The sequence below is a fragment of the Trachurus trachurus genome (assembly GCF_905171665.1).
Source record: "Trachurus trachurus genome assembly, chromosome: 17".
Lineage (NCBI taxonomy): Eukaryota > Metazoa > Chordata > Actinopteri > Carangiformes > Carangidae > Trachurus > Trachurus trachurus.
In genome coordinates, this window is record NC_139900.1 from 27048282 (window position 1) to 27075475 (window position 27194).

General features: G+C 41.2%; 1 protein-coding gene across 1 annotated transcript in view; it reads left to right on the top strand.

Annotated features, from left to right (window-relative positions):
- Positions 1 to 25927, top strand: part of LOC310999969 (sodium channel protein type 3 subunit alpha-like) — a gene marked incomplete at both ends in the record, with an annotated part of 48666 nt that extends 22739 nt beyond the window's left edge. Inside the window, 14 exons of the mRNA XM_083990596.1 lie at positions 928 to 1166; positions 2730 to 2903; positions 3892 to 4248; positions 7831 to 8241; positions 14909 to 15026; positions 15969 to 16123; positions 17797 to 17970; positions 19805 to 19927; positions 22208 to 22480; positions 22575 to 22628; positions 23046 to 23187; positions 23366 to 23466; positions 23568 to 23838; positions 24690 to 25927. Coding sequence (XP_083846722.1) covers positions 928 to 1166; positions 2730 to 2903; positions 3892 to 4248; positions 7831 to 8241; positions 14909 to 15026; positions 15969 to 16123; positions 17797 to 17970; positions 19805 to 19927; positions 22208 to 22480; positions 22575 to 22628; positions 23046 to 23187; positions 23366 to 23466; positions 23568 to 23838; positions 24690 to 25927 — 3830 coding nt within the window. The remainder of the gene's footprint in view (positions 1 to 927; positions 1167 to 2729; positions 2904 to 3891; positions 4249 to 7830; positions 8242 to 14908; positions 15027 to 15968; positions 16124 to 17796; positions 17971 to 19804; positions 19928 to 22207; positions 22481 to 22574; positions 22629 to 23045; positions 23188 to 23365; positions 23467 to 23567; positions 23839 to 24689) is intronic.
- Between the last annotated feature and the right edge of the window lie 1267 nt (positions 25928 to 27194).

Genomic DNA, 27194 nt, shown 5'->3' on the forward strand with positions numbered 1-27194 from the left:
GCAAAAAATGGAAAAGGAGTAAAATGGGTCTGTTGTGTTGGTAAGAAACCCCCTCCAGCTTCTCTAAAGCTTAAAGGGATAGTTCACCCAAAATTCAAATTTCACTCATTATCTAGTCACCCTCATGTCAACTAAGAGCTGTGAAAAAGGGGGGGTCCGCGCAGCAGTATTTGTCCATATAATGGTTGTCAATGGATACCAACTTTCTTCGTCCAAAAAGACACACCAAAAAACATCCAAATACCTCCATACTGCTCGTCTGTAATGTCCCTCTTGTATTGAAGCCCCGACATGAGAAATTGTTCCGAAAAAAATTAAATAAGTCTATGTTTTAAGCTTGTTTGTGGCGGAAGCTCCCAGTATCTCGGTTCACTGCTCTTCCTGTGTCAGTGCAAATCTCTCGTGATTTGCACTGACCGGCGGAACAATTTCTCATGTCGGGGCTTCAATACAAGAGGGACATTACAGACGAGCAGTATGGAGGTATTTGGATGTTTTTTGGTGTGTCTTTTTGGACTTAGAAAGTTGATATCCATTGACAACCATTATATGGACAAATACTGCTGCGCGGACCCCCCCGTAACTCAGAGAAGGCACGGAGGACTCTGAAAATTCTCACAGCTCTTAGTTGACATGAGGGTGAGTAGATAATGAGTGAAATTTGAATTTTTGGTGAACTATCCCTTTAAGGGTTAAGAATAGGAATGTTATTTATTTGGTTATTGAAGTTTAGAAGACATGAACCTGACCTACATGTTCATCTCATCCAACTCTCTTCCTCTCAGGATTGCTCTTGTAATTCACATGTTGTTCACACTCGGAGTATGGCCACTCGTTTTTGAAAAGAAAGTGAAAACAAATTTTTCAAGTGGAAATTCAACAAAAAAAGTCTGAGGATGAATAGTTAATAATGGTGTCTCTTTGCAGAGCTGGAGGAGTCGAGGCAAAAGTGTCATCCCTGCTGGTACACATTTGCCAAGAAGTACCTGATATGGGACTGCTGCCCCTGGTGGCTCAAGATGAAAGACTGGGTGAAGTTAATGGTTAATGATCCTTTCCTGGATCTCGGCATCACCATATGCATTGTGCTGAACACCCTCTTCATGGCCTTGGAGCACTACCCCATGACTGATGAGTTCAACACCATGCTCTCAGTGGGCAATCTGGTAAGTGGGGGGGGGCGGGGTTAATGATAACAGAGCGCAGATATGCTGCATTTAACACACTCTCACCTAAGTGTTGTTAGGTGGTAGATGAGCAATGAATGAGTTGAGTTATTCAGATAATGTATTTCTGTATCAGACAGCTGCACTTCTATAGCCAGTGATGCTGAGCTGGACTTGTAGGGTCATGAGGATCCTTTGCCAGAGCTGAGGCCGGCCTCTGGGGGCCCACACAAATGCGACCAAACAAACAAGAAGATCTGTGAAGGGCAGGGTGCACATTCATAGTGGCCGCTGCCAGATGCGGTACCCAATCCCCTCTGCTTGCCTGCTTCCCTCGCAGTGTTGGACGTCATCCATTGTTTGAGTTGCCAGCACTAATGTTGTATGCATGTCTGGGTGCCACCGTAAAACACATTTCTGATGTTATTTGGCAGTTGGCAAGTGTTGTCGGTGCATTACCTCCACCCTCTGGTGCTCTCTTTTAGGAGCTATGGATGCTCATATTCACATTCATCATTAGTAAATGGATACATTCAGGTTATCAAAAGCATGAGTTTGTTCCATGATAACACTCTTTTCCCAGCCCCTGATATTTCATCTGATTTAATAGTATATTTTTCTCATCTTGGTATTTTTTTTACATGAACTGTTTTGTTAAAATGTTTTACTCTAGTAATCTAAGGCAGGAGTACTCAGGTATATTGCTCAGGGGTCACATCTCCTGTGTGTGTGAGGATTATTTATGTACTGGACACAGTATGCTGCCAAATTTTTATAACTTTGAAACAGTAGGAAAACCATTAACCAAAAAAAGAAAATAAAGAGATCTACCTTTAGGAATCAAGCCAAATTATTGATTTTGCGTGCAACACTAGCAGCGATATGAGCAATAGTAAACAGTTTACTACAATATAGTGCACTGCACTGCATTTTGAAGTGAAAGTAAAATTAAAAAAGAATTAGCATTGCATAAATTGTCATATATTTACATTCTTAAGTGACAACTTCAAAAGCAAAATTTTTGAACAGATACCTTAGACTGGAACTGAAATTGAGTTTCTGAAAAACAGTGTGATTTTAGGGCAGACCCAAAACAAGCTCTGTGGTGGAAAACTTTCTTGATGTTTTACTCATGTTGTCACATGACTTAACCACACTGAACATTTAGCTCCCTCTGCCATTGTCACTAGGCCAATTGTGTGTGTGTGTGTGTGTGTGTGTGTGTGTTGCATCCACCTCCAGCATGCGGCACACAGCTGAGCTTCCCCTCACACACACATGCACGCGCACGTAGCGGGACAGAGTGTCACTCGTCCTTTTCACTATCCTGAAAGCAAAAGTGCATCATCAGCAAAGTCTTAAAAAAAAACAGAGATGGTGAAATAAAACACATACAAAATAAGTTTTGACAGCAGATGCTGTTGTTACTGCACAGAACTGGTGAAACAGTTTTATTACCAAGGGGCTGCTGCATTATTACAGCCTCTTTGTTGTTTAGATGATTTATTGTGGCAAAAATGTGAAATTAAACAACTGAAACTTGTTTCTGTTGCTGTGTTTCAGGTGTTTTCAGGGATCTTTACAGCTGAGATGGTGCTGAAGCTGATTGCCATGGACCCTTACTACTACTTCCAACATGGCTGGAACATCTTTGACGGCATCATCGTTTGCCTCAGTCTGATGGAGTTGGGTCTTTCCAATGTAGAGGGGCTGTCTGTGCTACGATCTTTTAGACTGGTAAAACAAGCTTTGACTCTCAACAGAGCAATATGGATGGATGGATGGATGGATGGAAAGATTGGTGGATGGATGGATGGATGGATGGATGGATGGATGGATGGATGGATGGATGGATGGATGGATGGATGGATGGATGGATGGATGGGTGGGTGGGTGGATGGATGGATGGATGGATGGATGGATGGATGGATGGATGGATGGATGGATGGATGGATGGATGGATGGATGGATGGATGGATGGATGGATTAGTGCAGGGGTTCTCAACTAGTCTCACTCTGGGACCCACATTTTCCCATGGTCATTAAGTCGCGACCCACTTTTATAGAACTCAAACCAAGAATTCTTTTTTAAAGTAAGTAAACTCATTTTGCTCTTTATTGAGCAAAGTGCATTTCAGAGCACATGAATGAAACTGAGGAGGACCATGACAACTGCATGTACGGAAGTGAATAAAAAAATATCAAACTGCACAAAATGGAGACCAACAAAATGATATATTTGACTTCTAATGCATCTCTGCATTCAGAGCATATTCACAAAAGTGAATAAATATCAAATTGCACAAAATAAAGACCCACAAAACAAGGTATTTTCACTGCAATAAGAAACTGAGGAGGACCATTACAACTGCATGTGTTCACGTGTCTCGTGTGCCTTTCAAAATAAGTTATTTTTCAAAATAAAAGACATGTCCAACATCAGTGGTGCATTAAATATTATTTACTTTTTTGCCCAGCTGTCCGCGACCCATCCAGAACGGGTCCGCGACCCACTTTTGGGTCCCGACCCACCAGTTGAGAACCACTGGATTAGTGGATGGATGGATGGATGGATGGATGGATGGATGGATGGATGGGTCGTGACAGTGTTATCTCACTGATAACATTCATCTGACAACATCATTTTCCATCATGAACATCCAGCGTTGTCTTGTATAGATGATGTAAAGATCATTTGTCTTTCTCACTCTGTTCTGGTCGTTAGTTACGAGTCTTCAAACTGGCGAAGTCCTGGCCAACTCTCAACACTCTCATCAAGATCATCGGCAACTCAGTGGGAGCCCTGGGGAACCTGACACTGGTGCTGGCCATCATCGTTTTTATCTTTGCTGTGGTGGGCATGCAGCTGTTTGGGAAGGCCTATCAGGATTGTGTGTGCAAGATCTCAATGGACTGTCAGCTGCCTCGCTGGCACATGAAGGACTTCTTCCACTCTTTCCTAATCGTGTTCCGGGTGCTGTGTGGCGAGTGGATCGAGACAATGTGGGATTGTATGGAAGTGGCCGGGCAGCCCCTCTGCATCCTGGTGTTTATGTTGGTCATGGTCATAGGGAACTTGGTGGTGAGTATTCATTTACTTTACTTATTCTATGAAAAGATCAAAGGTAACAATGAGTTGATCCTACTAACTGCACAGTTGAGATATTTGCCAGTTCCTGTGCGTTCACACCAAAAGTGACCGGAGCGACCAGCTGCCATTCATTTTCAATGTACGCTGGCGACGAGGAGTGACGAGGAGCGACCGGCGGCAGGAGCGACGCGATGTGAGCGACTTGAGCAACGAAAGTTGAGAGAGGCTCAACTTTATGCAAATGAGCAGCGGCCCGACCGCGGCGACAGCCAATTGCGGACTGGGATTCTCACAGCGGGAGAAATTGAGAGAGCCTGAATGGACACATCTGCACCACACTTTGAAAGTCCCGCCCCTTTGGTCGCTTGGTGCAAGGGCCTGCTAGAGCTGGCAAGCGGCGCGATAGGAGCGACCAGAGCGACTACAGGCGATTTTATCGCTTTTGGTGTGAACGCACAGTTAGTCTCTCATTTTGGTCAGACTCCTCATCTGAGTCTGAGTCTGTCTGACACTTGAACATGTGGCTGAGTCTCTCCGGTGTTGCCAACACCTAATGCCAACCATCTGGATATACACTGCTCTTTCACTGGTTACTGAAACCTCAGGACAAGACTTTGCATTAGCGTAGCTACTAACACTTGTGAGCCACTGCCAGTTTCAAGCTGACAAACAATATGAACTAATATTATGTTGTATTGAGTAATACTGGCCTGATTCTTTAACGGTAACTATATGATAAGAGGAAGTAGAGAGACGGTCAATTGAACACTAGAGCAACTAACTGTAATCAAATCCAAATGATGATGTCACAAGTAATCAGGGATTATTTTTGCGCTAATGAGGACGGGTGATTTTATATTATGAAGATGAGACCTTGAAAAGCCTCACTGTGATAAATGATGCAAACTCACACATTTGTGTAGAAAATGGAATGCCTCTATTGGCCCATAGGGCAATTCGTTTTCACACTCTGTCACTGAGCAACATAAATAGGAACATCACCAACACTGAACGACATGTAACACAAAAACACCACCAGACACTAAGCAACATGTAAAATACACACACCAGACAACAAAAGCCAGTGGATTGTGAATTTGTCCTCAGTACTCTTGAACGCACACGGAGGAAGTGGTTATGTCACAGCATCATGCTAACTGTCTTGCAGATTAGCATTAGCGGACTTCAAAATAGATCAAGTCTGGACGACGTATAAACCATCTGTTCTCCCTCCCAAGTCATATATGTTTAAAGTATTATCTGCACATGCTGTCATGCAGATTCTAGCCACAACAGACACACTCTATGCTCGGAGCAGCTTTACTCAGCCTCATGTCCAACAGGCCTGAATATTTTATCCACTGCTAATGAACTAAGCCTTACGGGTGAAACTGTGACCTAAGTACTGTACAAATCAGCCTCACTGTTGTTCCAGTTTTGTTCCAGGTATTGAGTCGCACACAGGATCAAACACAGCCTGCATGGCATTACATGTAGCTGTTTTTATAAAAAATGATTAATCTGTCCGACAGCTGTGTTTGCCCACAACTAAGTCACTAAGTTCCGTTGTAAGGATGCTTATTGTTGGTCCAAACATATGCTGATTTGTTGTCCAGCTGTGTCATGTGAGCAAAAGTTAACAAGAACAGAAAAAAGAAAAAGTCCCAGAAGAGTCAGGATTGGCAGCATTTATTTGTTTTCAGTCTAATTTTAACTCATCACATTTAGAAAGTAGGTTTAACACTGTTTCACCATAAATGAGTGAAAGGTTAGCTCCTAAAATTGATTTTCATGTTCATTTTCTTATTATGATGTTTTTTTTTCTTATTCCATTTTTAGGATTTCCTTTTTCCCGTTTGTTTATTCTCCTTCATTTAATTTTAGATCACTGGTTCTGATTCTGAAGATTTCGAGACTATTATCCAGTCAAAACAAGAGAAACATATCAGAATAGTATCACATACTGGAATATGAGCATCGTCTGCACTGCTGTCCATTCACTTCTTTCGTAAAATCCTGGCAGACTTTTATAAAATGGAGCGACGAGGCTTTGAGCGTGTAGTTACTGTTGGATATTTTTCAAACACCTGTTCTCAGCATGCCTTCTGTTCCCTCTGCCATTAAACGCTAGTTTGTTCCTAATCCTATGTCCTTTATCAGTCAGACATGCTTTAAAACCTCTATGGTTACCTTAGTTTGTTTTTATCTTCTTTGCCTCGGTGATGACTGAACTGCAAAACATGTTCTCAGACTATAAGTCACTGGGTTAGTTGAAAAATAGGACCAAATGAACAAAAGAAGTGTCTTATTTATCCACTTTGCACACACATTCAGGAGTGGATTAAAGATAACATGAGCACGTTTATCTGTTGAAAGAAAGACACAAATGTTAGCATGCACGCCTAGCTGAACTACTAAGGTGAAGGCCAAAGCTACAGCTTCAAGCTTTTAGGACAGCATCACAGTCGTAGTATCTCTATTTGAGTTCCCTTTTGTGGCTTTATGTTGTAAAAAACAAATCAAATAGAAAAAAACTAAATTAAGTTTCTACAATCCACCGTGACCATACACATACAATCAATCACACACAGCAGAGGTAGCATGATGGAACATAGGAATGTACAAATATAGCTCATATACTGTATATATACAGTATATAAATAAAGAAGAAATGAAGATTTTTTTTTATTTACTTATGTGTAAAGATCCATTGTTCCAAAATATTATTTTGAGTGTTACATATGCCACAGATATTTTGTGCCACAGCAGAGCACAGAGCATGACAGTAGAAACAACAGTAATTTAAAGAATGGGGCCCAGTGAAAGGTCAGTCTACCTGCAGCACGACTGCATCACAAGTAGGTGGTTTCACACCAGTTTACACCTTCTGATCCTCTAAATACACTTTTTACTCCCTCCAAGGATTCACCTCTGCCCTTTCAACAGCAGTGACCAATGAGGTACAGACACCTTTGGTCACTCTATTGCCTTGTTAGGGCACAGACTAGATCACAACACTGTTCCTTATGGAGTTTAATGGACAGAAACCTCTTCTGCACATGAATCGTGGGAAAGCTGTTTATCCAAGGGATTATCCAGGATGCTTAGGGGCGAGAAGGTCGGAGGGCATTCATCACTAATCATCTGCTCATGCTCCCCATCTCTGACTGGCTCAGTGGCTAAAGATGATCCTTACCAACTGTGCACATCACACATGTACACAGGCAGTGCACATGCAGACCACACACACATACATACAGTACAGAGATGTGCATGATGCTGCTGCTCTCTAACCGAGGAGACAGATTACTTGGGAGTTGGATGCTTGGAACCTTTGAGTTCAGTGTAGCTGAAAGTACCCAAAGCCATATGTGTCTGAGCACATCTGGGTAAAACATCCTCTTGTATTTAAAATGCAGGATTTGCCAGTGTTGACAAAGTATGTGGGCTACTGTGTTGTGCAAGGTGCGAAATATAAATGTTGACATGCACACAAAGTAAACAGTTTCAGGTGAAAAGGCTTCAAATAGCAAAAAATATCTAATAATCTCCTTTTCTTTGGTTTGGTAACAGGTGCTGAATCTCTTCCTGGCCCTGTTGCTCAGCTCCTTCAGCTCTGACAACCTCTCTGCTCCAGATGAAGATGGTGATTTAAATAACATTCAGATCGCCATAGCCCGTATCCACTCTGGTGGTAGCTGGCTCAGCACACACATCAGTGACTTCTACAACCGCAATATCAAGCGTCAAAAACACAAAGACAAAGAAGCCAGTCAGGCCATCAAGCTGGTTACCAATCATGTTGAAAGCAATGGAGGAGTTTGCGGACACTACGGAGAGAAATACGTCATCCCAGAGGAGGACAGCTACATGACCAACCCAAACCTGACTGTCATTGTTCCCATCGCACCCGGAGAATCAGATGTGGAGTTTCTAGAAGAGGAGGAGATTTCAGAGTCATCAGAGGATGAAGACAACAAGCCGGTGAGTTTGTCATATTTAGAAACAGATTTCTGCATGTTGCTCTTCGCTGACATCCTAACTTTGATTAGTGATGAAAACCACATGCTGTAACTTTTGTTTTAATCTGTCACAGCAATAGATACACAGAAACATCATCTTTGTGTTTAGTGTCAGCTTCTGGAGTCTCACAATTAAATCAATTAGTCGTAGATATGGGCCAATGTGGTGATTTGATACATACAAAACAACTTCAGTCTGAGGCAACAATGGCAACAAGTAGACAAATAGTCAAACATTGAGAGTGATAGAAGATAAAATTACCTAGCAATGAGAACAGCTCTGTTTAAATAATAAACTTTATTTATTTTATTTTATTTTATTTTATTTTATTTATTTATTATATTTTATTTATATTAAATGTCAGCAGCACAGCACCAAAGGAGTCTGTGTGTGGATTTAATTTGTTTTCAAGAGTTCAAGAGTTCATAGTTCTTCATGAGAAAAGCTGAAGCTACAATAAGATATTTTTGCAATTTTGTCATTCACTGTTTGTCTTGCCTTTTGATATACTGTATATGGAGAGAGACTCTGGCGAAACCACTGCTACATTAAAATCTAATTTGAGGAAACAAAAATGGGTAAAGCTCTCGGAACTCAGAAGTAGATTTGTTTTGTTGATGCCAGAAGACAATTGCTAATTGCAGTGATGTTGCTAGGTACGCGTCCTGCGTCTCTGACGCATTAAAATCTGAAAGGACGCAGTAAACTCACTATCCATGCGTCCCGGGGACGCACCTCATTTTCCCATGAAAAATGATACATTGTTAACAACAACTCGTGTTTAAAATCATGGGAATGACCGGCGGACGGCCATTATCCACCATTTAACCCACACAGCCATAGGTGTTGATGTTGCCCCGACCATTGAGCAGCAACGTAACAAGAAGACGTAGCGGCGGTAGTCGGTAGTTTTCTCTCTCTCTCTCTCTCTCTCTTTTTTTTTTTTTTTTTTGCCGCCGTAGTGTTTGTTGGAGCGGCGTGGTGCTGCACGTGACGCGCTGACGTTACTGTGTTTACATTTACGACGAGCATTAATTCTCAGTCCGAACCCGTTAAAAAAAAAAAAGCCTGGCCTCACCGAGTCATATTCTCGGCGCGAACCCGGCTCGAACCAGCGCGTCCGGACGGGTTGGACCGTCCATGCTTAGAGCCCAAAACAACAGTCCAGAGAGCCGAGGGACAGAGAGAGACAGCGCAGCAACAGGTGTGTGTGTGTGTGTGTGCGTGCGTGCGTGCGTGCGTGCGTGTGTGCTACCTGCTGTAAAGGGGGCTCTGCAGCCACAGCTCCCCACTACACCAGTTCTGAGTTCAGTTTAAGTTTCATACACTCCAGCCATTCTTGCCATTACAATGATAGGAACCTCAGTCAGTACTAAATCTGCTTCTTTCTTTCTTTTAAATTTACTTAAGCAGCTACAAAATATATTAGACATGTACCACACATCTGGCTGGAAGGTCTCAATGGTTCAAGAACTTTTTTCCCATCATTAAATATTAAAATGGAGCCAAGTAGCCTACTGCATGTTTGTTTTCCTTTTAAATAAGTTCAATATCAAGTGCTAATTCCACCTGCCATAACTGGCTCTCTCTCTCCTGTCTCTCTGGCTCTCAGACAGTGTGTGTGATATTCACAACACACACACTGTAATAATATCTGCACCTATTGATTGACATGCTGTTTTTGAGGTTTTTTTCTCCTTAAATTAATTGTTTTCTGTTTGTGTATATACTTTTAATATAAAGTGTCAAAATTATGTCATTGTGTGTAATGGCTGCACTGTTGCCGTGTCGCGCTATGGGTCCGTATAATTTCCTGCTTTTTTGTCCTTGGCCAATCACATCCCTGATCACACAGGGACAACATGGAGCTGCCTGTGTGAGTTTTATTAATGTTTACATCAGGTTGAGTTAAACAAATCAGTTTGCTGCTGTGATTTCAGTAAATACGGTAATCATCATAGTGTAGTGGCAGGAAAGACCATTTCATCTGTATCAAATATTGTGTTGGTCAAGAACAAGTTCAATTAGAGGAAAAATGTTTAGGGTGTTTTTACCGTTCCTAAATGTAAAAATGGGTCACATTGGACCCTCAACATTATTTAAAGGTTAAATAACGTGTTACTTAAACATTTTTCATTGTGCTGTGCTCTAAAAATATACTAACAAATACTAGTGTAGAGTCCTGTATAAGGAATGTTGAGCTTAAACTTAAACTTAAATTTAGGTTCTCAGGAAAATAGCTGCTCATCAGTAAATAGTTAATGAATCGATGTGGTCCATCAACTAACGATTAATGAATTAATCGATAATTTGCATCCCTAGGCCCTAGTTTTTTTTAAAATTGTGGTATCGAATAAGTATCGAGAATCGTGGAAATTTACAGAAATTCTGGTATTATGACAACCCTATTGGGGACCCATTGAATTTCCCAGGGACCCACCCAAATCACCACCTGTGGGTCCCGGGGACTCACTACATTGAAAACCTATCAACATCACTGAATTGTATAAGGATGTGAGTGAGGGGTCTGACTGGTGATGGTGACACTCGAGCCCACAGTGTAGTGTGTTACAATATGAAAAATGAAAGAAATCATAGACAGATCACAGGTGGATAGATAACAGTGGTGAGTGTGTATGCAGTGTCTAAATGATCTGAAGCAAAGAAGGGTGGTATTTAGTTTTTGAGATCTTTACATGTCTATCGGATTGGAGTTGTGGATCTTACATTTCCCTATGAACTTGAGCTGAAGCTCTATTTCTTCATTGTGTAGCTTGATTTTGAAGTTCTCAGATGAGCTCTGTTTTCGAATGGAGTTAAATTCAAAACATGATAATGTTGCAGCTACTGATGGGCATCAGTCAAGTGAGCAGTCAGGATCATGGCTGCCTTGCGAGGTAATTTAGCTGATGTGTATATGACTATATCATCCGCATAAAGCTGACAATCAGCCTCCAGGCAGCTTGTAGGCAGATTATTAATAAACAAGCTGAAGAACAACGGACCCAAAATCAAACCTTGGGGGACACCCTTTCTGTTAAAAGGGATCATCTGTCTTGGTCAATTTTGACGCACTGCTCTCTAGTTTGAAGGTATGAATAGGTGAAGAGTTCAAATAATGGAGGAGGGACATGTGGGGTGTAGTCAGGTGGGTGGGTGTGGGCTGTGAAGTGGACACGGATGTGGAGGCTTTCCGGACACGTAAGCTCTTAATCTGTCAAGCAGACAAGGTGAACTCTGATGGAGACGAGCGTCCTGGTGGGTGGCCACAAATATAACTTGTGGATCCAGATGTTTTATCCCAGTTCGAGTTATTAATAGTTAATATAAAATCATGCAGTGAACATCTGGCAAAGTTTCTCAGAAAGCTGAGTTGTGTGACAAGAGGATGGTCATAAAAAGGATGATGTAACATTCATATGAACTGGACACATAGTGAAGAGCATATTTTGTTTAAAGGGACAACGAGGAGTTTCTATTTGGTTATAAAAAAGTCTCACGTTAAAGTGGATGAATCTACGCTACCCACACTTGTTAATGGGCCCATTTTCGTTAAATATATTGTTTTGTCTCTATCGTTATTTTGTTATTATTAGTGGTGGCGGAAATGCTGGGGGAGCTGACCAGTGTTTCCTTACTTTCGGTTTCGCGGCGAGTCATGAGAATAATGCCGCCGAATCGCCATTTATGGTGGAAACTACGACAGTATGTGATCGTCTTCAAACCTCTGACTTTAATTCTTGATGAATGAAAACATGAGTCTGTTTTTGCGCCGGTCAAAGAAATTCACGGTGCGCGCAGAGGCTCGTAAATGTAGTGTGAAAATGCTTCGCTTTTCCAAAACTCCTCGTTGTCCCTTTAAAGTCAATGGCTTGGAGAATATGATACAGGGAAAATGTATGCATTTGTTATAGTTATGGTTTCAGTCTTGTACCTTGTACTGATAAAATATCATTAGACACAAGCAAGAGTTCCTTAGCTGTGAAGCCTTGTCTCAGTATGACAGTGTGCATATCAAAGGCTCATAATCTTGGACCTGACTCGACTTGAAGCTCCCTTTAAAGGCCAAGGTCAGAGAAGACAGAGCATGTTTAGTAATAAAACTAATGATGGTTTCCTAACATTTCCTGCTTCAGTTTCATGGTCACTGGTATTCATACTGATTCAAGGTCGCATTGCACAGAATAAATAGACCCACTGTTCATGTTAATAACACCTGAGCTTCTTTTGTTCTGACCAAAGTTGTGTCCCACCTCAGGGTCTGTGTCCTTTGGAGGACGTGCTCCATGAATGTGTGACCCTTTGTAGCTGCTGCAGGCTGAACTCAAATGAGACGGTCTGGTCTATTGAAGATTTTCTCCGTGCAGCACTTGTTGTGTTGTAAAGCACGGCTCCTTTTGCTTCTAATCAGAGACTCTGGGGTTTAAGGCCCTTGAGTTTTAACAGTTTCACTGTTAGCTGTTGAATTGAGCTGGAACCCAACACTTACATTAAAAATGTAATCCTCTGGCTGTCTGTTCACTTTCATTACTGACACAAAAGACTCTTGGCATAGGATGGAGCACAAAGGACCCATCCATTATTGCTAGGAAAAGAAGGCCATACATTTGGGGCAGTCTAGTCGTGGTGCTATGACACAAGCAGTCTTCAAAAGCAGTGCATGAAAGTGTGGCACAACTAAAATGTTGAGAGATTGTATAAGCATGGTCAGACCCTGGACTCCCCACACCCCCACACAGCTGTTAGCATTTGCATTTATTCCAATTGATTATATTAGGATATTAGGATATCTGCTCATGTTGAAGGTGGGCAGAGCTCTACTTAAATCACTGCACTACTATCTCAAAGGTGCCAGGTGCTGTGGAGAGCACAATTAAGCAAACAGGTTAATTGAAAAGACCTGTGTGGTGGGAGCATGGGTGTGTAAGAGCTCTAAGAGGCTTGGATCACCATGCTGAAAAAACAGTGTTTCATGTCTGATAGCACAGCTAGTGCTAGTAGTACAAGCAGTATTTCACAAAGAGTAACAACAACAACCACACTACGCTGGCTCTGTCAACAGGAAACATAATCCTCCTCCCAGCGGCTTTGAAGCTCACTAATTAACACGTTATATCATGTTTCTTTAATCTGTACAAAAACAGACTAATAGAAATAACAGGTTCTGGTTTTACAGAGGGTTCCATGCTCAGCTGTATTAGTAGCTGTCAACTAAGTTAAACTTACATTTTTAAATAAATGTAGAGATATTGTGTGGTAATAATTAGTGAGCTAGGTGGATTTATCTGGTATCTACGTATTCACAATACACACATGAGAGTGGTCTAAATTATCTCATGTAATTCTCAGCAAAAGCACCTTTAACATTTTATTCGGACCACTGGCACCACTGTTTAAATATGAGAAAAGCAATGCGACTCATTGAGATTCACTGTTATAATCACACCCGGTTATTAGTGTGTATTAAGATGCTCATGTTGCCTTTGACCCATTAGATTGCATAACCACCGTACACTCCCACTCTGACGTGTGGATCAGTTGAGCAAATGTCTCTCTCAGGCTCCCGTTAGTCTCCTTCTTTTTCACTCTCTTCACTCTCGTCCCTCCCTCTCTGTTCCTCCTACATTCCTCCATGGGTGAAAGTGCTGTGGGTCGGGGGTCCGTTGAGGTGGAGGGTGTGTTGCTCCTGTCCTCTCTGGCAGGCCGACAGCAGCAGGCCAGATGTGGAGCCAGGCCCTGCAGAGCAGATTAAACTGACACAGCTGAGCAGAGCCAGGCAGGGCCAGGCTGAGCTGAGCGGGCTGCAGTCTGGCGCTCTCTCCTCCTCTTTTCCCTGCGATGCTCCACTCCACACACCACACCAGAATTAGGCATCAGGGAAAATGGAAATGAAAAAAAAAACTCTCCTCCAGCTCTCCATCAGCTTAACGGGACATCAGCAGCTGCTCAGCAGTAACGAAGGCTACGTTTTACATGTCTAGAGCTTTAAACACTAGAAAAATGGCAAGATTGTAACCATTGAGAGAGTGTTGCCTACGTCACGGGACTAAGAGCAAACAGCTCAGTGTGTGTGGAAATTATCACTAATCCCGCCATTGTATGTAATCTTAACTCATCAAAATACGTCAAATTGTGTCAGTGCACATTCTCTCTCTTCAAACACTGAGATGGTTACGCTGGTAATCTCCTGTCTCCAGGTCCTGTGGATGCTCTTTAATGCTGGATTAGATTTACCATTTTATAGGATTGAAACTGCACCTCTGTCCCATAAATCATGTTAAATATGTTGCTGTTACAACACACGAAAATCTCATCAAAATTGTATTAAGGCTCAGAGATTGAAAAGCAAGGCAGTGCGTCTAGGTGAGCTGGCTTTGATGGGATGAGTCCTCGGTGAATGCAGGGGACAGAGATGCTGCTGCACTGCTCTGTTCCAGTTGAAGCTTGAAGCACACAGTGGGCTTACGGCCACGTCCCAGACACTGATGTCACAGCAGGTGTTTAGCAGTTGTGTGGTACTTTGTGGAGGTATGCGTCCAATCACTGGTCCCACGTGCAGGAGAGAGGCCCAATAAAAATAGATAATGAATCAAAGTGGCTGATGACAGTGAGGCTTGTTGTTTCTCAGGAGGAGGTCAGCCTATCAGAGGGCAGCACAGTGGACCTGAGGAGGCCCGGAGATGAGGTTGACGACTTTTCAGAGATGGCCGATGAGAGCATGGAGCCAGACGAATGCTTTCCTGACTGTGAGTATAAAGTTATTAAAGGGATACGCCAACATTTGTTTTCGTGTCTTGCCTCACTCCAGAGTCCATGACCAGCAGATAGACACCATCCTTTCGACTGTGCGTGCAGTAACAAGGGAGATAGAGACGTATCTCCTGTAATTAGCTTAGCTCAAACGCTGGAAGTGTATAGGTAGTGTTAGCCTGCCTCCTACCCGAGCCGAAATCAGCAGTCAGAAGCTGATTTCATTTTAGCTCTAAACTCTGTAAATATATCACTTGATCGACATTTCAAACATTTTTAGGCAAGAACATAGCCGTTTAAATCAGCAGTGTGTCGTTAATTTGTCTAAATACCAGCTGTTTACAATTTTGTTCGGACGAAGTCGGCGCTACTCAAGCTAGCCGCACTTCCGGTTACTTTCACAAAATAAAACACCTGTTGCCCTTTACATTCAGAAAACAATGACGATAGAATTTGTGCTTTTACTTTGAAATAGGAAGCTAACCTACCCTCGATGTAGCTAGCTTGAACCAAAATAAACCGTCTTTGCTTGAACCCTCCGTTCTGACCGATGTCGTCCTGTTACCGGCATTTGACTGCTCAAGATGCCTTACCGGAGAGTTTTGTCAGCTCTGAGACGAAGATCGGCCCGTTTAGAGTTGCTGTCTCTGATGACTTTAGGTGGAGGCAGGCGAACACTACCTATACACTTCCAGTGTTTGAGCTAAGCTAATTACGGGCGATACGGGCTCTCCCTTGTTAGCCCACTGCACGCACAGTCGAAAGGATGGTGTCTATCTGCTTGTCATGGACTCGGGAGTGAGACAAGACACGAAAAAAAAATGTTGGCGTATCCCTTTAACCTACTTTATTTTACTTTACAAGTGGTCTTTTTTTGCTCTTTCATGTGATATAATAATAATAAAGGTGTGCTGGTTTGCTTTCACATGACCGCTCAGTGTGCATGAGGTACTGTCAGTGCTGTAACATCAACACCAGCCGTGGTCTGGGTCAGGCCTGGTGGAGGCTCAGGAAGACCTGCTACCAGATCGTGGAACATAGCTGGTTTGAAACCTTCATCATCTTCATGATCCTGCTCAGCAGTGGAGCTCTGGTAAGGCTACGAGGTGCCACTGGAAAAATAAAATAATCATTATAATATTTTTGAATACATTTAAACTCACAGCCCTAAAGATTTCAGGTGTTAGCAGGAGGTGGGCGTTTGGACTCCAAGTCCCAGAGTTGTGTGGGCAGCAAAGACTCACTGAGCAGCTGCTTTACCAGGAAGAGTAACTGATGTTATGTGTTTACAGTGTAATCACACAACATCACATTAGAGCTGTTTCTCTGAGCAATTGCATCTAATTTCACTCTTTGTATCAGAAGTAACTTAACACGCTTACACAGCTGTGGGAGGGTGGACAACATGCTGAGGCTGACATAACCTACATTGCATAATGATAATTACAACATAATAACATTCACACATGAACAGTTCACCTCAAATTTACTTCAGAAAATGTCTGATCCCAGTCCAGTTAAATGCCTGATCATGATATTACCTCCACAGTACAGTACAGCACAGTAACGTTTCTCATTGTGATATGTTGTAAGGCAAAGGTAACTGGTACCTGAATCCTCATTATATCTTCAGATTCTTCAACAGCAAAAAACAATGGGCCTCATTCACCAATATCTTCTTAAGAATCTTCTTAGATTCTTTCTTAAGTTGTTCTTAAGAAGTTCCTTAAGAAAACCCTACGTCAGATTCATCAACGCGTTCGTAAGCCTCAGAATTGTTCGCAGCTGTGTTCTTATGCCAACTCCTCGTAAGTTGAGGGCGTGTGCCAGGTGAGTCTAATTAACATATGATTAGCATAGGTAACCGCCCCATCAATGCCCGTAAAAGGGCATGAGACTGCAGGGCCGTGTGCAAACAGAACCCACAGGCACTGAGCAGAGAAGGTGAAGTAAGAAAGAAAGTTGAAATGCTCAAATGAAAATCTGGGAGGGAGCACCAGACTCCAAACGTAAAAAGAACTTAAGTAGTGAAGTGGCGCTACTGCGGTAGGAATTAAACAAAGAAACAAACAAAAAGCTTATATTTAGTTTATATTTTATATTTACATTTAGTAGCGTCAGCAGTGGATGCAGCTCTTCGGGTTGTTAACAGAGAGACCACACTCTCACATGTGCCACCATAAATATCATCATATTATCACATATGAAAAAAAAACAGTTGTGTGTAGTGTGAACACTTACAGTAAGTGCACTGTTGCAGCCCGCAATTAGGAAAAAAAAAATCATATCGGCAGCTGTATGCCCCCCCCCCCCCCCCCCCCCCCAAAGAAAAGGGGGGAAAAAAATGATATGAATTAAGTGTCTATAATGTTTTTTAAGAGACTGAACTGATTCGTCAATTATTATTATATGATTATTAAAAACATCATAAAAGATAAGAAAATAATTCTTATTCAAATCATATGATATCATACAACTGCAGAACAAAAGAAAACGCTAAAATCGGTTATTTTTGCAGAAGTCTCAGCACTTAAAAGTGCGTAAGTATACTCCTGACTGTTCGTAGATTTTGTTCTTAGTTAAGAACAAATTCTGGATAAGAAAACATTCATGAATGCCACAATCTTCGTAAAAACTTCGTAAGTAGGACTTAAGAACAAATTTGTTCTTAAGAACGGTTCGTGAATGAGGCCCAATGAACTTCCCAGACTGATGATTTTGTGATGAAGTCGTGTTTCTCACATGGCTGTTCCTGTATCACTGCAGGCATTCGAGGATATCTACATTGAGAAGAGAAAAGTGGTAAAGGTGGTGTTGGAGTACGCCGACAAAGTCTTCTCTTACATCTTTGTGCTTGAGATGTTCCTTAAGTGGATCGCATACGGCTTCAAAAAGTATTTCACCAACTACTGGTGCTGGCTCGACTTCCTTATCGTGGATGTAAGTGGACTTTTTTCTGTATCTCTTGTGTTTTTATTGTGTCACTTAATCACATCAGGTTGAACTGTAATGCCTCCCATTGTAGCTGAATGTAGGCTTTCATGTTTGTGGGACTTACAGCTGGGTAAGTGTCATATAACTTACAGGAAAGCACTTGACAGTTCATTTATACTTTGCAACACCTGGACACGTTCTTGATGAATTTTTGTACAAAAACGACCATCTCTTCCTCCTATTTGAAATAAACTCTACATGCAGACTGCTAATAACACACAAAACAGCAGTTAACATTTATTGTAATGCCAAGATTTGTCCAGACAAATTAAAAGAGAGCTCCAGTGACGTCACACTTTGCGAGCATGTCACTGTGTTTGGGTAAAATGGATGTGGCGCCGTAGTGTGTAGTCATCCAAAGTGCCCGAGGCATGCAGCCCGAGGCCTGACTTCTCCTCTGATTTCACCTGCTGTTACACAGATATCCACAGACCGCTCTATTGTTAGGGTAAGTTGTAGTTAGCAGGTCCCAGGTGAGTATGGGCTGGAATGGGATTTGGAAACTTCTGCATCTGCATCACAAATGCGTCTGTGTTTCTTCACTCGTAAGTGCTTTCTGTTGCGATATCAAAAGCCACCGTCTTGTTTCCAAACAAATACATTTTATGATGAAATTCCATAAAAGAGAGTTTACACTTTTTTTGTTTATTATTTGAATCATTTACTTCAGGACCTTGGCTTTTATATCAAAAACAAATGCAGTGCCATGTACTCTGAGGTTTATCTACAGAAGATCTGGTGTAGTTGATATTTAACCAATAAAACATAAAACAAACAGTTTCATTTACAATTTAGAAATGCAGTGGTTGAACTCATGTTTTAACTGTTGTGTCTAATTCATGTGCTGAGTGTTATTTGTTATGCCTGTTTTTAAAGAAATTACCAATCTTGTTGATCATTGCAACTCTAGCACCTTTCTTTTCTCTTTATAAAAAAAGTATTACTTTACTTTCTTTTACTGTGTTTTTGTATTTTTCTTTCTTTACTTTTCTGGAGCCACAGACTTCTCTAGCCCTTATAATTAATTTTGAGTATCTTCTTTAGATATATTGGACAAACACATCTGTAAATAGACTTTTATAAAGAAGACCATTGGGACCTTATTAGCCCAAATTGTTTTTAATGAACTTGGATCAATTTGATGCAAATTGGGAAACAAATTTGGCAAAGACGGATATAAATTCTTTATAAAACTCACTCTATTTGATATATATACATATTTTATATGCATATATAGCTGAGTATGCAAATATGGACACTATTCATCCATATATGCATACTTGTCTGTGTTTTGTCATCATCAATCATGACATGGATTTCTTGTTTCTTTCATTTATATCACGCCATTTTCATTCATCCAAGGGTCATTCGACAGCGGAATACCATTTTGTTTTGTCTGTTTTGGATGTAGAATAGAGTGGAAATCTAAATTTGCTAAAAGGTGATACAACAACAAAAACAAACCTAAACCTCAAAAATGAAATAATTGTGTTCCTAACTGTGGAATGTCCCAAAATACACTAAAACAATAAAATATGGCTCATTAGATATTATACCAGTCAAGTATTTTCTTTAAATGTTATGTACTTTATCAGAAAATGTATAAGCACTTGTGTTGAAAAGACAATGTATGTCATAATGCTTTATTCAGTACTTTCAGAGTCAGTTCTTTCATATTCCTACTTTCCTTCCAAAGGTTTAAACATGAACATTAAGTAACATAGACATTTAACGTGTTTTATGATTCCCACAGTCAACTGCCTCTCTGTTCTCCATCCAGGTGTCCTTGATAAGTCTGGTGGCAAACTCACTGGGATATTCAGACTTTGCTGCCATCAAGTCCCTGAGGACCCTCCGGGCTTTGAGACCTCTCAGAGCTCTGTCCAGATTTGAGGGCATGCGGGTGAGAAATTACATTTTTACTTCTGTAACTTTTCTTTCCTGACGTGGATTGGCCTTTGGTCTTTTTGTGGGAAATGTCTGAACTACTGGATGAATTTTCATTCAGGCATTTCTTTCTGCTCCCCGTCAGGATGAATTGTTATTTGGTGCTCACTTTTCATCTAGCGCCATCATCAGATCAAAGTGTATTTTTGTCCAAAAACTTGGTTAACAGCTCCTTTGATACATTTCGAATTTAGCACTAATTAGCAAATGCTAGCATGCTAAGACGTAAAACTAAGATTGTGACCCCCTATATCATCCAATATACTGAGTCCGCCATTTGTAATGTTGTCTGTAGCTATAGTGCAAATTATTGTAACCCTTGTAATGAGCTCATAGTAACGCATCGTGAAAAGTAGTGCACAGCCAATGTTACTAACTAAGCAATATTCAATCATCCACTGGCAGGAAAATTGCACAGAGGAAATGACCCAAGTAGTGTCTGAAAGTATTTAATGAGGTCACAATGAGAACCACCTGGATAGTGAGTAGGAAGAAGTGAATGAGAACGTGGTGACACAATTAATGACTGTGGTTCACCTGAACATCCACATGTTAGCTTTGTCATTGTGAGCATGCTAACATGCTAAATTTAGCTGCAAAATGGGCGCATGACGTCTGTCCGACTACCCATTTCTCCGACCATACATTTCTTTATTTTTGCGTCCATTAGTCCGACCTCCCACTTCTCCGACTTAAGTAGCCCTAACCCTTAACCTTACCCTAAACCTAACCTTAACTAGTCGGAGAAATGAGCCGTCGGACTTTTGGGCAGTCGGACTGATGTATGCTCCCCCTGCAAAATACAGCCTCACAGAACAGCTAGCATGGCTGTACACTTGGCCCTGTCCGGTCTTAACTATGAAACTTAAGAATGTGACACCACTGGACATGGGACGGGTATGTTTCTACTTGTCTACTTGGAATCACCCTTTAAATGTAGGTGATTTTATTTCTGTAGGAAATTTACAAAAGGACAACTTGAAGGCTCAGTTATGTTTTATGCTGCCTAACATTCACAGTCACCTCGATACCACAGCCAGTTCTGTCAGGATCCTGTTTTTTGATTTTTCAAGTGCTTTTAATACAGCCATACATTTTAGCCGATAAATTAAGTAATTTTAAATTGCATGTAACAAAACCATTGCCTGGCTTTTAGTCTATCTTCTAGCTCGTCCCCAGTATGTCAGGCTTGACAAAGCTTCAGACATCATTTTAACCAATACAGGAGCTCCACAGGGGACAATTTTATCTCTTTTTTAATTTTCGCTTTATACAGCTGATTACAGACATAGTCAGCCATCCTGTCTAATACAGAAGTTTTCAGACGACACTGCACTTGGGGGTCTGCTTAAGCATGGCAGACCTGGCCTACAAAAAAGAGGCACACTCATTTGCCAAATGGTGTGATACACATTTTTTACAGCTGAATGTTGGTAAGACAAAAAAGCTTATCAATTTTAGGAAGAAGAAAGAGGAGGCTGTCCCAGTGACAATTAATAATCAAAAAATAGAACTTGTGGAGTCCTACAAATATCTTGGTGTCCATTTGGACAGTAAGCTCAACTGGAAGGAAAACACTGGGGTCTTATTGAGGAAGGCTCAGTCTAGGCTTTTCTTTCTGGGGAAACTTAGATCCTTTGACATCAGCCCAAGGCTGCTAGGCATCTTCTACCAGGGCATCCTGGCTAGTGTCTTATTTTATGCTGTTCTGTGCTGGGGAGGCAGTTTATCTATTGACAACAAGAACAGGATTAATAAGATGATCAAGAGGGCTGGCTCAGTGATTGGTTTTAACCCAGACAAGCTTGAGGTAATAGTGGAGAAGAGAACAAGGACCTTCTCTACAAAAACCACCCACTTCACAATATATTTAAGGAGCTCAAAAGCTCCTTCAGTGAGCGGTTAGTGATGCCTCTGATCTACTGAACCACTCAGACGCTCCTGTGTTCCTGCAGCAGTCAGATTTTTTAACAACAATCACTAACTAGCGGTTGTTTGTTGTTTTTTTTTTACCTTCTGGAGGTGTATATTTATTTATTTATCTTTGCATGTATCAATTTAATTCACTTGTTTTGATCAATAAAGTTTTCTATCCTGTCCTATGTTGAAACCAGAGTAAATAAGTTGTCTTATTGATATACCAGTAGAATTTGTGTAACTATCACTCAGTGAACTGTCCCATAATGAACAAAATGAAAAAGTGAGACTGATGTTTTTCTTGTTTGTTGTCCATCAGGTGGTTGTGAACGCTCTTATAGGAGCAATCCCCTCCATCATGAACGTGCTGCTCGTGTGTCTCATCTTCTGGCTCATCTTCAGCATCATGGGAGTCAACCTGTTTGCCGGCAAGTTCGGAAAGTGTGTGAACAGAACGGGCTTCATTCACAGTGTCACTGTGGTAAACAACAAGTCTGACTGCCTCGCCATGAACGACACCCAGTTCTACTGGACAAAAGTCAAGGTCAACTTTGACAACGTAGGACTCGGCTACCTTTCTCTTCTGCAAGTGGTGGGTTGAGTTTGTGATATTGTTTTTTATAAATGATAAAGCCAGTGGTCGATGTGCAGACAGTAATGTTGTGTAATGTCATATTGTATTGCAGGCTACATTTAAAGGATGGATGGAGATTATGCATGCAGCTGTTGATTCCAGAGGTGTAAGTGTCTCTTACATGGCTTACACTACACCAGTGGTTCCCAACCTTTATTGACTCATGACCCCATTTTGACATCACACATTTCTGGCGACCCTGCAATCACATGATCATGGCCGTCAATCAAGATGCGCCAGCTCAGATATTTTTATATGCTGCATTTTATTTGAACTCGATTTATATTCGAGACAGTGAAAGTATAGAATGCAGCTGGTTAAGATTGTGTGTGGTGTTTTCAATCATAATATTTTTTATATTTTTATCAGTACGGTAATTTTTTTTATCAATTATTAGACATTTCAGGTGACCCCATTTGAATTCCAGGCGACCCCATGTGGGGTCCCGACCCCAAGGTTGAAAAACACTGCACTACACCATCAACATGTTACTGTGAGGACTCACAAAACTGTTTGTTTTCAGGTGGAGGAGCAGCCCATCAGAGAAATCAACCTCTACATGTACCTATACTTTGTTGTCTTCATCATATTCGGCTCCTTCTTCACCCTCAATCTCTTCATCGGTGTCATTATTGACAATTTCAATCAGCAGAAAAGAAAGATGAGTATTAACAGTGCGCATGTCAGACCTGGATCACTTGGTCTTTTTAAAAAAAAAAATCTTGACATTTTGTAACTTGTACTGCAAATATTAAGACCCTGATCTGGTTGGACCAACTTGTTATGAAATTATTCTGTTTTCTTACTGTAAAAATAATGTGAAGTGTTTTGGCCTATACTTAGGTGGACAGGATATCTTCATGACAGAAGAACAGAAGAAGTACTATAATGCAATGAAGAAGTTAGGATCTAAAAAGCCACAAAAACCCATTCCGAGACCTTCGGTAAAAATCCTTTTTTTTTCATATCTATATTGAACTGTGTGTTGCCTGTTGATGACTAAAATCTCACTGTCTCACTAATCGCATCCATTGTTCAATCCTAGAACATGCTCCAAGCCTTCTTCTTCGATCTCGTGTCCAAGCAAGCCTTTGACATCATGATCATGATGCTAATCATCGTCAACATGGTGACCATGATGGTGGAAACTGATGAGCAGTCGGACCGCATGGAGTCTGTCCTCGCTAAGATCAACATGGTCTTCATCGTGATCTTCACCACCGAATGCCTGATCAAGCTCTTCGCCCTCCGTTGTTATTTCTTCACAGTCGCATGGAACATCTTTGATTTTGTTGTGATAGTTCTCTCGATTGTGGGTAGGTCGAGACACACTGCAAAAACAACAACAGAAACTCACAAGTATAAGCTCTAAGTAGTTTTCAGTATTATTAGTTAATTTATTGATGGTGAGCAGGATGCCATTTTAACATTTTGTTTTATTTGTGCTAACTTCTCATGAACTTCCACATTTCAAAAACTCCTGAACATTTTCTATTATTCAAATATCATGTCACAAAGATAAATGTGTTATGAAAATTACAATGTGTATGAAACTTTCAGCTGCATCAGCTGATTCTGTTTTGAATGGAAAAAGTGTTTCTTTTTGTCTTCCATTCATTTCATTTACATTTCTCAATTTCAAGTTGCTCATCAGGCAGGGTAATGAAAACATGACTATTGCCATATCATCGTATGAAGTCATTATGGTGAAGTATTTACATGCCTTGTAGGCATTGCCGTCCACATTAACATTAATCTTTTGTTGTGTTTGTGTCCAACTGATGAATGTAGGCAGGAACACTCTCCTTTAAGCTCTGTTTTGGGGTCTCCATCGACCCCCAAGGGGAATATGTGGGTTTTTAATGCTTAATTATATTCCTCAGCTATAATCAAAGTGATAACTACGGTTTAGTGCTGGACAGGGAGCATATACTGGTGTTATTAGAGCTTTTTCACTGAAATATGTTCCAAACTGGGCTGAAAACAAGGTTGAGAGGAGGGAACATGTTTGTGGATTTGATGCAATGAATGACCTCTTCACACTACTCATAGTCATTTGATCTATTGTGAATATAATTTTTTTTGTAGTGCAGCTTTAAGTGTATTTCAATTGTTTAATAGTGAAATGACACAAACTCATTCTTGTCTTGTTTCTTTCTCTTTTCAGGGATCGTTCTCGCAGACATCATTGAGAAGTACTTTGTGTCTCCGACCCTGTTTCGAGTCATCAGACTGGCGAGGATAGGACGTGTACTTCGACTCATACGTGCAGCCAAAGGAATAAGAACTTTACTGTTTGCCTTAATGATGTCCATGCCAGCACTGTTCAACATCGGTCTCCTGCTTTTCCTCGTCATGTTCATCTATGCTATCTTTGGAATGGCGAACTTTGCCTATGTGAAGAAACAAGATGGGATTGATGACATGTTTAACTTTGAGACCTTTGGAAATAGTATGATCTGCCTTTTTCAGATCAGCACCTCTGCAGGCTGGGACAACCTCCTGAGTCCCATAATGTCCAACTCCCCTGCTGAGTGCGACTCTAGTTTTGTCAACACCGGCACCATCACCCGGGGGAACTGTGGCAGCCCGTCGGTGGGCATAGCTTTCTTTGTCAGTTACATTATCATTTCCTTCCTCATTGTGGTAAATATGTATATAGCTATCATTCTGGAGAACTTCAGTGTTGCCACAGAGGAAAGCACAGAGCCACTGAGCGAAGACGACTTTGAGATGTTTTACGAGGTTTGGGAGAAGTTTGACTCCGAGGCCACGCAGTTCATTGAGTTTTCCATGCTGTCGAACTTTGCCGACACTTTGTCTGAGCCGCTACGCATCGCCAAGCCCAACAGGCTCAATCTGATCGCCATGGACCTTCCCATGGTCAGTGGGGACAGGATCCACTGCCTGGACATACTGTTTGCCTTCACGAAGCGTGTCCTCGGAGAATCTGGTGACATGGACGCCCTCAAGCAGCAAATGGAGGAGAAGTTCATGATGACAAACCCCTCCAAGGTTTCCCACGAGCCCATCACCTCCACGCTGCGCCGCAAGCTGGAGGAGGTGTCTGCGATCATCATCCAGAGGTGTTACAGGAGGCATCTGGTGCGCCGGCAGATGAAACAGGCGTCCTACCTCTACAGACAAATAAACTACGAGACGGTGGTGGATGTGGAGAACGCTCCGGAGAGAGAAGGGCTGATAGCCTCCATGATACAGCACTACGGGCCTGTGGGGGTGGAGATTGTGGTACAGACCACAGAGGACACGTTGATGTCCTCACCACCGTCTTATGACAGCGTGACCAGGGCAGTCAGTGACCCCTCCGAGGTTGTCCCATCAATATCCAGAGACTCTGAAGTCGGGGAGGCTGGTGGTGAACACTATGAGGAGACTTTTCTTTAAGATGCAGTTGCGTGGAGAGCGATTGTGTGGTTTTTGTCTGTTTTGTTTACAGCAGAGAATATAGCTCAAAATAACTCATGGTCAAAGAGAAGAACTTTTTTTTATATATGTTACCACATCCAGAGGAAATATGCAATATTTTTAAGTAGCTCACAGCCTCTGTTGAGACTGAAGAACCAGTTTTGTTACACAGTCACAACCTCCGTCAGTGGAGGAGAGCTCTGAAGTAACTTGTCCTCACCTGTCTTCAGCATTTGTCAGGAACAGAAAGAAAAAAACACAAACTGATGCCCTCTATTGTTAATGTTCACCTATAGAAAACATGAATAACACATGGGCTTGTATGTTTTACCAATGTTCAGTCATAACACCACATGATAACCAACATAAGCTCTGCCATAGAAAACTTTTGTGATTGTTAAATTATTTTTTATCATACAATTGGTTTAACAATGAAATCTGCATTTTATCTGCATGGCACTAAAGAGACAAATAAAACCTCAGAGACCGAATAAAAAATAAAGAGAAGTCAAACAGAAAGTAATTAAAAGAGACTCTTATTATGTAAAAACAAAAGCATCTAGAAAGGGTTCAGCAAATGCAGCTCAACATTAGTTACATTTCTAATACATTTCTGCATTTGGACAGATGAAACAGTGGGGATTACTAAGCCATGTGACAGAGATACATATTTGTAAAAGCTAAAAAAAAAAACAACAACAACATATATATAAAGAAGATATACTGTATATCTATATACATTTATTTTTGTGAAAATATTTTCTGTAGGTTTTTCCACATTTTATATAAATACTAAAAATTCTCATGTTCACATGTCCAGATGTTTTGATAATGATAAAGATCCCACGCTACAAGGGCTCAGAGGTTTCAGCTGTGTGGCTGCCTGCTTCACCAACATACTGCAGCCTCGCAGCTCATGCACCAACACAGAGACAGGGCTAAAAGCAGATGGAGAATATTGAGCAGAATGCAATATCTACCAAATAATTCCCAGTAAGCGTCTATACTGTAGCTGCTGACCTGAGAAATAAGAAATTTGCATGTGTGACTGTAGCTGCTATAAAGTTCTTATTCAGGAGTTATTAATATGATTTAATCAAATTGATATCAATACATATAGAGTATATATACAATTTAACACATTTCTCGTGTGCTTTCTTTTAATTTATGATATTATTCAAATGATCCCATAAAATATGCACTCAGATTGAATTCAAGTTATATATACACTGTATGCAATGGTAGA